This window comes from Anomalospiza imberbis, chromosome 4 (genome assembly GCF_031753505.1).
Source record: "Anomalospiza imberbis isolate Cuckoo-Finch-1a 21T00152 chromosome 4, ASM3175350v1, whole genome shotgun sequence".
Classification (NCBI taxonomy): Eukaryota; Metazoa; Chordata; class Aves; order Passeriformes; family Viduidae; genus Anomalospiza; species Anomalospiza imberbis.
Genome location: NC_089684.1, coordinates 43,403,063 through 43,415,260, shown reverse-complemented (window position 1 = coordinate 43,415,260; position 12,198 = coordinate 43,403,063). Strand labels below are relative to the sequence as shown.

At 44.6% G+C, this 12,198-nt stretch overlaps 1 protein-coding gene and 2 long non-coding RNA genes across 3 annotated transcripts in view; 2 read left to right on the top strand and 1 right to left on the bottom strand.

Annotated features, from left to right (window-relative positions):
* ANTXR2 (ANTXR cell adhesion molecule 2) overlaps window positions 1-12,198 on the bottom strand; it is a 78,998-nt gene that overhangs the window by 60,074 nt on the left and 6,726 nt on the right. The window contains exons 4-7 of the mRNA XM_068188139.1: window positions 9,779-9,860; window positions 8,722-8,829; window positions 8,554-8,622; window positions 7,661-7,741 (exon numbers count right to left, since the gene is read on the bottom strand). Of these exons, the coding sequence (XP_068044240.1) occupies window positions 7,661-7,741; window positions 8,554-8,622; window positions 8,722-8,829; window positions 9,779-9,860 (340 nt within the window). The remainder of the gene's footprint in view (window positions 1-7,660; window positions 7,742-8,553; window positions 8,623-8,721; window positions 8,830-9,778; window positions 9,861-12,198) is intronic.
* On the top strand, window positions 456-7,730 carry LOC137472766 (uncharacterized). Its single transcript, XR_010998399.1, has 5 exons — window positions 456-618; window positions 3,139-3,309; window positions 4,412-4,521; window positions 6,293-7,283; window positions 7,383-7,730. It is a non-coding gene; the product is annotated as an uncharacterized lncRNA (long non-coding RNA).
* LOC137472774 (uncharacterized) lies at window positions 8,178-10,352 on the top strand. Its single transcript, XR_010998408.1, has 2 exons — window positions 8,178-8,452; window positions 9,717-10,352. It is a non-coding gene; the product is annotated as an uncharacterized lncRNA (long non-coding RNA).

The following is a 12,198-nucleotide window of genomic DNA, read 5'->3' as shown; positions in this document are numbered from 1 at the left end:
TACAAACAGAACAGCTGCTGAGTAAAACTGTAACATCAAGGAAAACAGAGCTAGAAACTAAACACTGTTGATGGTGTGATACGCTATGAGGATGTGCTTTCCTCTTGTACTGTGCCAAGCTCCTCCCACAGGTAGCCACAAAACCAGCCTCATCAAGAGCTGCATCTCTCATCAGGATACATATTTCAAGACATAGTGGCAATCTCGTGTACTTGTCACTGCAACACATGGATGGTCAGTGTCATAAATGTATGGCAAGTGGGGGACAGTAATGGAAGGTGATGTCTGGGAGGTTTATGTTTATGATAACATAGAGTGTTTAAATCCACGTTGAGCATTCTCTGCCTCAGCTGGATCTGTGCATGCAGGCAAAGCCTAAATGACTGCCAGCTGTGGGTCTTTTCTTGATGAGGTTTTGCCTGCACCTTTGGGCTCCCGGTTTAGCTGCTCAGAAATGCCACTAGGTGTGGGGGCAGTTATTTAAATGGTAGGCAACAGCAGGGCTCCTGCATACACAGGTGGAGCAGGCCATGTGGATGGGGCCCAGAAGCCCAGATTAGAGCTGGGGAAAGCTCTCCCAGCCTACAGAACACTGCCCTTGAGCGAGGCCATTCTCTGGTGAGTCAATGCCTTCTGGAGCCCCATCCCAGCTTGGGGCTGTGGAGCTCCTCAGAGGAATGGATGATGAAGGCAGCGTTGTGCCAGTGCTGGGTTAGCTGTGTCCAGCTGAGCTTGCTTTAGTTCCTAAAACTATTCTGCTTCGTTCCTTCCAATTGGCTGCATCATGACTGGGCTTACCCCATGTTTCCATGTAGGTTTGTTTTTCTGTGAGTCACTTAGAAGTATTACTGGCAGCTTGCTTCATTTTTTTTTCATTTTAACTCAAACCTTTTTTTTTTTTCCACTACTGCTAGGACAGTAAAAAGGAAAGAGAAGTAAAGCAGGAGGTGTTTATTTGGTTTGCTGGACTCACTGGTTTTGTTCTAGAGAATGAAATGCAGACTGTGCATTGAGCAGGATTTTTTGTGCTGAATTTAGTGACTCTTATGGCATGTAAAGTCAACATGTGTGAAATGAGGGTGATGGAGAATTTAAGGCATATGTAGGCTGTCATTGTTACAGGTTTCTCATTCATGAGCTGTTGCTTTTTTTATGTAAACAGGACTTGTGCCCCCTAATAATGTGGCAGAATTAGGTTTTAACAAAAAAAGATCTAGAGTAGGTTACAAGAAGAAATAAATTTAAGTAGAGCTCTTGATTTCTGTGATTACACTTGAGAAACCTTTATAGACTTTTTAATTGAGAAGCACCTCTGCAGCCCACCTTAGGCTCTGGACAGGCCAGCCTGTCCATATAGCAATTAATCCTTGAACTCCCTGAAATTAACTGTTCCCAAAGTGCAGCCTTTCATTCTTTCTAGCGTTGGTTTCACATCATGTGCCTCTGCTGTGTTCAAGCAAGCTCTGTCATTTATTTCCCCAGTGCTGATCTGTGCAGAAAGGCACGAGGCAGTAGGACCACCTCACACTAGACGGAAGACAATCAATTCAGGATGACGGAATGAAACACATGCTTTTCAAGGAAACACCATTTGGGTGCTTCTCTCCCATAAAGTCAGAGCAGGAACTGCAGCAGTTAATATCTAATGGCTTCTGCCATTCTCTGCTGCCAAACATCTGTGCCCATGACTACACCTCGCTGCCAAGCCTGGCTTGTTCCCTGACGCTGCTCGGCAGTGCCATGGACAAAGAGCGAGGGGAAGGGGAAGGCTGCTACCCTGTCCCCTATCTAAGTGAAAAAAATCCCTGAGACATATGGTCTTGCATAAAATCACCACCCGAGAGAAGCCTGGCGCGGCGTTAGGTTAGTGAGAATATTCTAATTACACCAAGGCTGAGCAGCACCTCATTGGCAGCCACTGAGGAAAGCAAATGGAGATGACAAAACTGTGGGTCATGAGATGCGTATTTTAACAGCATCAGAACCTTTACCCCCAAATTACTAAAAACAACCCTAAAACCATTACTTACCAAGTAATGTAACTAGGAATCAAGACAAACTGTTACTTTCCATAACGGGAAAAAAGTTGTTTGGGCTATTTATTTTTTTTAGTAATTAGTAAGAAAAATCTGGCTCAAAGAAACTTCTCACTAAGGAGTCACTGGATTTCATTTGGACCTGTTACTGCTTCCTTTGGAGCCAGTTGTACAGCATCCCTTATGTAAGAGAGCTGCCAGGCGTGCAGGGCTGGCTGACAAGTCTCATCCCAATCACAGGGCACAGGCACACTCACTCTAACTGGAGTCATGTCAGTGCCGGTGCTGGCTTATCAAGCTCACTGTGCTCCAGGAGAACATTATATGGTTTGTAATATGTCAGAGAATGTCAAACTGAGGGCTGCACGGCAGTGAAGGGTAGAGCAGAAAGCATTCTATTCCAGGCCATTGATTCCTTTTAACAACTACATGCAGTAATTCCCAAAACTATCTCCTCAGTCTCAATCACATGGAAAACATAGCACAGCGTTAGTTCTGAACCTTGCACCCAGTGCAGCTTGAAGATTAGACTGTCCAAGGGGATTAAATAAGATGACTGATTTAATCAGAATAATTATTTTAATGATAACTTGCTGCATTTCTCCTCCCCCCACCTCCTTAAAGGTCTAATAGTTTGCTTCCTGGATTCCCAGTGCATAAAACAAGCATATTTTCTTCCTACAGGAAATGATCCAATTAAGTTGATGTATAATTGATAATGAACCGTTTAAGCTAATTTTGGCCTTGAAAAATCCTAACCGTGTCCAGTCAGCTGGCTGATCCCCCTTCCTCCACAGTGGAGGGACAGGACTTGGGGAAAGGGAGGGACGAGGCTGAGCACACTGCCCAAGGAAGTGCAGGGAGGCAGCCTAGCTTGAGGGGGCTGCACAGCAGTAAGAATTACTTGAAAATCATGTAGTCCCTGATTGCTGCTCAGTACCCAAGTTGCAGCTCGGGTTGCCTGGGTTCGGGCAGCAGAGCTTGGTAAGCAGCCACGTTGGAGACATGGAACCAGCAATCTCCGGTGTCTAACCCTGGAGCACCACTGAGACAATGGGGAAGTTTCCCACCCTTCCTAAACACAGATTCTGTTGCCTTACAGCAGGTACCAGCGGGAGATGCTGTTGGACTCATGAGAGTTCGGTAATTCACCCTCCCCCAGTGCCAAAGCCAGGTCAGCCTGAGGAAGTGCTGCTGACAGCACAGCTGGAAAAGAAGGCGTCAGATTCATGGAGAGAGGCTGGAGCATATCTTTGGGAAGCCAATGCAGTAAGTTTTATAAACATAAAGGTTAAAACTGTTCCTCACATGAAAACATCTTGCCTACCTTAACAAAACTGACTCCCTCTCAGTAGACTTTGGTTTTGTCCCTGCCCAGGCCCCCAAGTTTGGGGGCTTCCCTCCCTGCTGGCTTTGTGCTAGTATGGCAAACAGGGACAGATCTGCTCATCACCAAGTCTTGCCAGCAGCCTATGGGACCCCTCTCCCCTGTCTGTGCTGGGCACCGGGGCACAGGCATGGTGACAGTGAGTATCACCACGCTCCAGATGAGAGGTGACTCGGTGAGGTACTGGCATGCACGGTTTGTGCAGCAACTCCCTGCGGGCCCCACTGCGCTGGCTGTCACTGAGCCGTATAACTCCAACGCAGCGATGCACTGCCATGCACAGCGAGTGACACAGGAACCATCCAGCTGACATGGAAACCCCCAGGATATTCCATAGATACCTTTCACAGGTGTCCAAAGGGATCGGAATGCCAGAGGGATTTTGCTGACTGCTCATTGCAACAGGAGCAGACTTCCCTCCATCACCCACACAGTTTTACTGGAGAGAATTTATACTTTTATAGCAAACAATTTATTTTTTTATACCACTCCCTGCTTGTACCCCTTTAGCCAGAGTCTGACACTGGGTGAATCCAGGTTTTTTTAACAACCTTGTGTGCATTTAATCCTTTGTTTGGCCTCACTGGTCCCGGGTGCACTCCTTGGATGGGTCTAAGTCAGTCCATGTCAGCCTGGGAGTTTGCACCCTGCAAACCCTGAAGTCTCCTCTCCCCTGGTCACCCCTTCACCAGGAGGCAGATCCTTGAGTGTCCCAACATGCAACTTTTTCTGTACAAACTGAGAGTTTATGCTGAGGCATAGGCCTTTTTCCCAAGAGGCTCAGCCAACTTGGAGAGAATTTTTCTTCAATTTAAAATGCAACTACTCAGTTCACGTGACTTGATCTATTTCTTTTTTTTTTCATCCATTATGTTAAACAGTGAGTTTCCCATGTAAAATGAACAAAAAAAAAAAAAACCTGAGCACCTGTAAAATGAACAAGCAGAAGGAGATACTGCCAATTCTATTTTTAATCCTTTCCAGGTAGAATTTTCAAGAAATTTTGGAACTCTGAAAGATAAAACAACTCTATGCTGACCCTTTTTTGACCTACTTCCTCTAGAGTTCTGCATGTATCAGTTCCTGTAGTCTTATCTGGTAAGTTTTTGTGATGTTTCCTAAGAACAAAATATATTTTAACTTCCTGTATTAAGTGCTGTCAACTTACTTCAGTATAAAAATGTGTTTGTCTACTTAGAGCTGTCATGCGCTGATAATGTTACTTAAATGAGTTCCCTTAATGTAACTTTTCAAGGTACCAGCCTTATCCAATTCTGCCTGCAGAGACAACCAGACAACTTTCACTCACAAATCAGCAGAACTTGAATTTAATTAAGGGTTTCATTTTCTTATGTAGTACTGATCTGCTGCATGGTGACAGAAACTGTGCCCTCCCAAAGCCTTCACCCTGTCCTGGCTCGCTCACAAGGCTACACTCCGTGTAATAATCAGCCAAACCCCATCAGTGACTGTTCCTCAGAGTGCAGCAACTTGCCTTCAGCATTTCAATTTTAAGCTCTAGAGTTTTGCTCAGATTTATTCACACTGACAACGCTGCTTAGTTATGACCTTGTAAGCTAGGTATGAGCAATGCTGGCAGAGCAGGAAACTTTGCAACGCAGCCCCCTTTTCACAGGTCTGCACAGACTTTTAGTGGTGGATGTTAGTAGTGTAGTTTGGTGTAGTTAGTAGTGTAGTAGTGGATGTTATCAAGCAGAAACAGTGGCATGGAGGTGCACCAACCCTTCTCACTTCCCTAGGATTTTATCAGAACTAATGTCAAAACATGGTGCAAGCTCTCCGGCATCTAAGGCGAGGTTAGTCCAATGTTCATCTAAACCGTCTTGAATGTTAACCCCTGGTCATGATTAAACAGACGTTGTGTATCTGTCCAGAGAAAATAAATTGGAATAGTTGCTTATGCTGAAAGCAACTGCAGGAGCAGGTACGACAGATAGTCTGTGCTAAAACTCATCACTTTTTTTTTAACACTAACAAACGTAGAATAAGTGTAAGTGCTCAGCTCTCCTAGAATACAGTACAAAAGTAAGAGGATAGCAGCCAAATAGTCTCGTACCTGGAGAGATCAATGTAGTATAGGCTCCTGCATCACCTACTCAGCAGTTCTGGGTTGTAGTTTTGCTCAGCGGTTTTAATTGCTGGGTTGCTACTATTTCTGAAGACAATGTTTTTTCTGAACAGAAATTGTTCAGCAACATTCACGGAGGGTTTCACAACTGCACCTTTGACTCTGTACTTTGAGCAATACTGCTGCATGTTTGTGACCTATCTCCTTTTCATCTGGTTCAAAATCAGCTTTCCTCTTTAGATCAGTGCCTCCTGAGTCTGTATTCTCTAGCTAACTTGCAAACAGAAATTGATTTATAATAGTGAGTAAAACGGAAAACCGTGGCTATTTCATGTTCAATTAGATCTACTTATCAGTGCTGTCATGTTATGAGAATGAATTGTCACAATCACTCCAAACCCCTGCAAAGAAAACTGAGTATTAACTACAACATACCAAATATCCTGTTAATACTGCCACCACAAATGTCCTACAGAAAAAGCCCCCCCACACACACACAAAATTCAAACCAACCAGAAACCCTACTATGGATACCTCCATCCATGCTCTGTGGTAAAAGCCGAGTGTTGATGTGTCTGGTGGCCAGGCTGTAAATAAACCCTGAACCAACGCAGGAGCTCAGTCTGCAGAAGAAGACCTTGCATGTAAGCTGCAGAACAGTGTGCATCAGTTTGCTGTTCCTGCTACTAGCCAGTGACTGCCCAAAAACACCTTGGCTGAGAATGCGGGTAATGGGAAACCCTACGGCTTATGCTAACCCTCCGTGTGTTTGAATGACAGGTTCTTCAAGTTGAGCTCCTCAGAAACCTCAAGCGACCATAGTTCTGCTGCTTCCTGAAAGGACTAGAGGAGTGCGGAGACCTGAGCCCTCAGAAGGTGCCCGGCTGCAGGTCGGTGACCCTCGCTGGAGGGGAAATGCCGAACATGAGTGCCTTTACTCCTCTATCCCTGACATGCTTATTTGCAAAGCAGTATCCTTGGAAACATAACATCATCAGCTGGGGTTAAACATTTGGCTTTTATAAAAAAGCCCAGTACTGGCACTTTGATCATTTGCACCAGCAGCATAGCTGAATCCTCCGAGTCCTTCAAATGGTACAGAATGAGATTTTAAATAGTAAAGGTTTTAGGCAGTACCACATGGGCTGCCTTGTCTTTTCAGGAGAACAAATGTCAATGCATCAGAAGATGGATTAATTTTCTTTAGAAAGCTCAAGGAAGATTCTGGAACTACATTTATTTTAAGTAACAAGGAAAATAAGTTGTTGCATTATGGCGTTCACAAAAACCACACTGCTCGGAGGAAGTGATGAATTCATGACTGTGTAGTATCCTGTATGTGAGTAGTACCCTTTTTGTTATTTAAAAAAGAAAAGGAAAGGGAAATGAAAGATAGTGGGCTCTCTCTCAGAAAAAGGATTTCATTATTGCTTTTGACTTCTGCCAGTAAACTTGTTTGCACTCTGCTGCCTACATGCAGCAGCAGCACTGTTAACCTTGCATAAAAGATACAACCTTCAGTCTAAAATGAGACAAATAAATTTTATGTTCACAGCCACAGGTATCTTAACACACAGCTGAAACAGTGTCAAGCCACTGATCACAACCAAAATGTTTCCCTTTGATCCCTTCCTGCAAACTACAGTAATCAGCTGAATGGCCTCATCTCACCGACAGGACTTTCTCATTCCATGCTGAAAACTGGAACTTAGTCTTACCACTTATTGGGATAAGAAGTGGTTAAAGTCATGGATTTAAAGCACTTCTCTCTGTAAGTAAGGATTTGGTTAATTCCTAAATTGCACTTATTCCCCAGATTTTAAGCAGTTTTTCTCAAGTCTCCCAGAGTAACAGTTTCCATTTTCTCCAGACTGAACCCAAAGCAGTCATTTATCAGAGCATCCCCCGAACTTCGCACATGAACTCCCCTCTCCTTGTGAAGAGTCCTCGAATTCTACATGAGGTCTGAGCACAAATAACTGCAGGAAGCGCAAGCGGTGCTCATTTACAGAACTGCCTCTCTAAGGTAATGGGGAGGGAACTTCATGTACTGCAATTCCTGCCTTAGGAACCAGTTCTGCCTGGAAGTGGGACTGGAGAGTATGCTCTAATCTTGAGGAAAGATAAAACTTATTGCCTGGTACTCACAGAATTGATTATCCCCTTAAGTGCTTGGAATCCTCCAGTGACAGGGAAGACTTGCTCTTTCACGTCAGCAATTCTTTCCAGCTTTGGAGAGAAAACGCATGCAAACACATGAATCATCTGGCAAACTAAATTCCTCACAGAGCTTTACACCCTTAAAATTTAAATGGATGTCTAAAAGCAACCCTCATCAATTCTGTGAAGAGAAGGAAACTTTAAAACTCTCTCACAGCTAACTAAGAGTTTTCTGAACTGTAGGACTTACCACAGCCGTCTGCAGCTAACAAAATGGCGGCTACTCATCATGGCAAGCATCATCCTAAAGAAGCTTTTCAGGGCCTGTATCTTGCCAGTGATTTTGTACCTCTGTCCAGAATTACATTCCCTGTTTGCTCTGCATTTCACTAAAAACCCTTTCTCTGCATCTTCTGCAGGAAGGAGCCTTTCATGTACCTCTCACTTTGACCAAACAGGAGTAGCTACAGTGTTCACTGGGACACAGCAACTCTGGAACAGGACATGAATCCCACATTCTTTTCCTTATCCCAAGACTGTTACATATATGCTGCCTGAATCTTGTCTACAGCTCCTCTGTTCATGTGATCAGTACCCTGACCTGGTTGCCGTTCCAATGAGAGGGGCTTGCCTGCACCCTCTCGTTGGCAGCTCCCAGTTAACAAGGGGATTTCCAACGGGTCTCCTTGGCAGTGAGCACGACACCCACACATTCTATTTATGTCTACATATACATCTGAGTGTGTTTCCTGAGGCAGAGAAGACATTACGCTGCCTAATGTAAGTAAAATTAAATTTCCGTACTACTTAACATTAACTCTGTAAAACTCTGGGTTGAGGTACTGCCTAGTACTCTGTAATAGCAAAGTTATTATTCTTACCTGTTCTGGTTCAAAATCCTGGACACCAACACAGTAAACTCTCGCTCCCAGCTCTCTGGATTTCTTTGCCTGTGGTGTCAGAGAACAGAGAAATAAGCATTTTTTTAATTCAACAAGGCAGCACCCAAACTCTGCAGAGCATGACATGTATTTCCACCTCGTGCTCACCTCTTTCTCTGCATACAAGGGAATCTGACCATCCAGCTTGCCATCAGTCAGTGCAATGATGATACTAGAGAACCTTGAGGCTCCTTGCTTTGCAATTTGCTCATTGGCCTGACAACAACAAAATAAATTACCCAACTTAAAACTACACCCAAACTTTTAACCATGATGCATCTTCTAAGCATCTAATATAACATCCCTCTCATGACAATCCTCTGCCTCCCTTGAACTCACTACCAGCAGGGAAACCCCTCATTGGTCCTTTCCAGCCACCATTGAGCCCATCTCCAAAGCACTGGGGTCACTGACCCATCAACCCTTGCTTGTATGCAGTTCTTCCAGGACAGATCTCTTCAAATCCACCACCAGGATTTCCTTTGCTACCTCCCAGATTTCAACACAGTCAGTAGGTTCTAAGATATAAAAAGAATGACTTTTTTTTTTTTTTTTTTTTAAAGCAGCAAAATTCCCTTTGCCCAGCTTTGCATTGTGCAGATCCTGGTTACAAACGTGGCTCTACAGTCACAGGGGAAGAACTGACTTGTCTTTAACAGTGAAAGCTTGGATCCTCACCTTCAGGGCCAGGGCTTTCATCAAAACTCTGTTATTTGCACAAAATAAAATAAATATAAGCAGCTGGGAACTCCGCAATTAAGACAGTCCAAAATGAAGAGCATTTGTCTCTGGATCGCTGCTCTGTGCAGTAAACTCTCCCCAAGGAGAGCGGTCTGGAAGGCAACGCAAGCCCCGCAGCCCTACCAAGGTGCGTGTGGCTGTTTACCATGTCACTGGGATGCTGGCTGAGCTCTGAGATCCACCACACAGACCCGTGCTCTGAGAAGGAGTGAGTCAGAGACACTCCACATGGCAGACTGCTGGGATGGCTAGTCATCTTCTGCATGGGATTTGCAGTGTCTGGGCAACCCTGGGACCACTCAGGCAACCAGATAGATTTGAGCATAGCAGACTGATAAAACATCAATCTATTTATATTACAGGTTGTTACTCAACGGATGAGAACAGAGGGTGTGCTGATTGCAAGAAGATGAGTAAAACCCACCTGTTTTAGTCCTTCATGTATGTATGTCTCACCTGCTGGTTTCACCTCCTCCAGATCCTTTAGACCTTTCTTGATTTTCTCTCTGTGAATGAAAAAAAGGTAAGAGCCTGTTTGTGTGACCTGAAGGGTGAAAAGGGTTTAATTTATCAATTGAAAAAAGGTATTTGTCTTCAAGGAGAATTGAAATGAAAAGCTGTAAATTAGAGCCTTTAGCTAGGATCCCACGTGGAGGCAGACTGTGTGTTCATGACAGAAGTGGTGCTGTGGGAACAGGTATTTCAGACCTATCTAACACAATATGCTTCAGTGAGTCAAAAAGCTGGAATCAAGGAAAATGTCCAGGTGGAGCAGATGTGGCAAAGCCTCAGCATTACATAGCCCAGTGGAAATTCTATTGCATTAGGTCTATTTTGCTACTTTAAACAAACTTTGCTTCCAATCGCGCTGCAGCCAAAGAAGAAATCCCCTAAAACAGCAGTTCTATTTCAACAGAAATCTTCCAGACCAATATGCACAAACTTAATCACATAGAACTGAACTTCAACAATTAAAACCTTTGCCCTGAAGAAAATATCGACTTCAGCCAAATGCAGCATTCACAAGACACCTTTTGTTCCCATGGCAAAAGTGCAGGATTGAGCAGAGTTTTTAAATTTTGACTATTACAACCTTTTTGTGTGACCTTTCATAAGACATCCCACACAGGTCCACAGCTCATTTAGATTTAACAGGAGAATGCATCTGCACCATGATTTTTCACAAGCAGGACGCAGATCCACCTGCAAGATACTCACTAACTATGGGGCTGAAAGGGATAGACTGAAGGGCTGAAGTCGATAGACTGCATCACAGGAATTATTTCCAGCACAATCAGCACAAGTGGGGGGAACAAAGGCAGACAGACTACTGAAAGAATCAAATCTGGAGGGTTTCCATTCTTCTGCAAACACAGTTTCAGCCAAGTCCATGGAAAGTCATGCTAGGGAAGGATAAGCAAAAACTAAGAAGGGGCAAAATTTGGGCCAGAATATATAGAACACTGTGACAAATCTAGGTGAGAAAGAGGAACCCAGCAGGGGTGAGGAGATGGAGGGAAAATACATCGCGGGATGCGTGAAAGCTTTCCTTAGGCCAGACCAAATGAGAAAGAATGCATATGCCACACTGCCTGAATGCCACCCACTCGTCATTTGTTCCACGGATGGGCTTCCTCTATGTTTAGCAGCTCTGTTCCAAAGTACAATCCATAGCTGGAATAAGCTCCCCGTCACAGGATCCACTGATACAATCAGGGAGGGGAGGGAGTAAAAGAGATATGTGGCATTGAATGTATGGAAAGGAACAAGTTATGTAAGATAATACAATCTGTTTGATCCAAATATTTTACATTCAGCATCTATAGAAACAACTTGCAAGTGATTATGTACGAACGCAGATTATAAACCACAGAGTTGGTGCTTGCCAGAAATGAGTGGCAGCACATCACAGGCGTTAGTGCTCTGCTGCCAAGAAACAAGCAGCAACTCAAGTCCCAGTTTTCTGAAACAGATTTCATCTTGCAAAAATAGCTTTTGTACAATCAGTTCAGTTTTATTTATCTGCAATGTCTTGTGACCCGGTCGCACTGCAATCTCTGGCGTTGCCAGGCCTCTGCCTACAAGGGGTTCCAGTAAAATCTTTGGTAGCGTGAGCTCTTTTAGCTGCGTTTAATCAGGCACCATCTCTTGCCCTCAAGGTACAGCTGCACTAGACAGACACAGCCAGATGTCAACTAGCTCCCCGCATTCTCCACACTGCTCAAGTGCAAGCGAGTCCTGGTCTGGATGTCAGAAGGCCAGTGTGGATGCAGGACTTGGGGCCCCAGAACCAGCAGGAGAGGTGTGCTCCCTCACTCTAAACTCAACCCTGCCTGGTTTGAAGGCCGGGCACGGGGGCACATGCCTGCCTGCACTATATGCCTGCCTGCACTACATGTCCTGATAATGAATGGGACTCAGCAGTCAACCAGCCACAGCACTCAGGACCCCATTCCTGCTCCGCAGTGCTCTCACAACTTCCCTTTCTCTAGTTTCTGTAAGGCCGTTTGGTAGCCACAGAAGTCCCCAGGGAAGTTCTGGTTGTATAACTCATCGGTACCGTGACAGCAGAGCCCTCAGCCTGGGTGCCTGGACATCCCACAGCACAGCTTGGGAACACTAACAAAGGCTGAGGGCCACTGGCTTTGTGGTGCAAGTCAGAAAAGGGACAGAGGTGGAAGAGGCAAAACAGGATCAGCAACTTGGAAGCCTGTCTGTGTTTGGGCTGAGTAAGTACAAATTTAATATCTTTTACCCACTCAGCATATGCGCTGCAGCCCATTCCTGTGTTTTAGCACAGGCATAACTAATTTTTAATAGCTACCCCGTCTGTTCTCTCTCTAA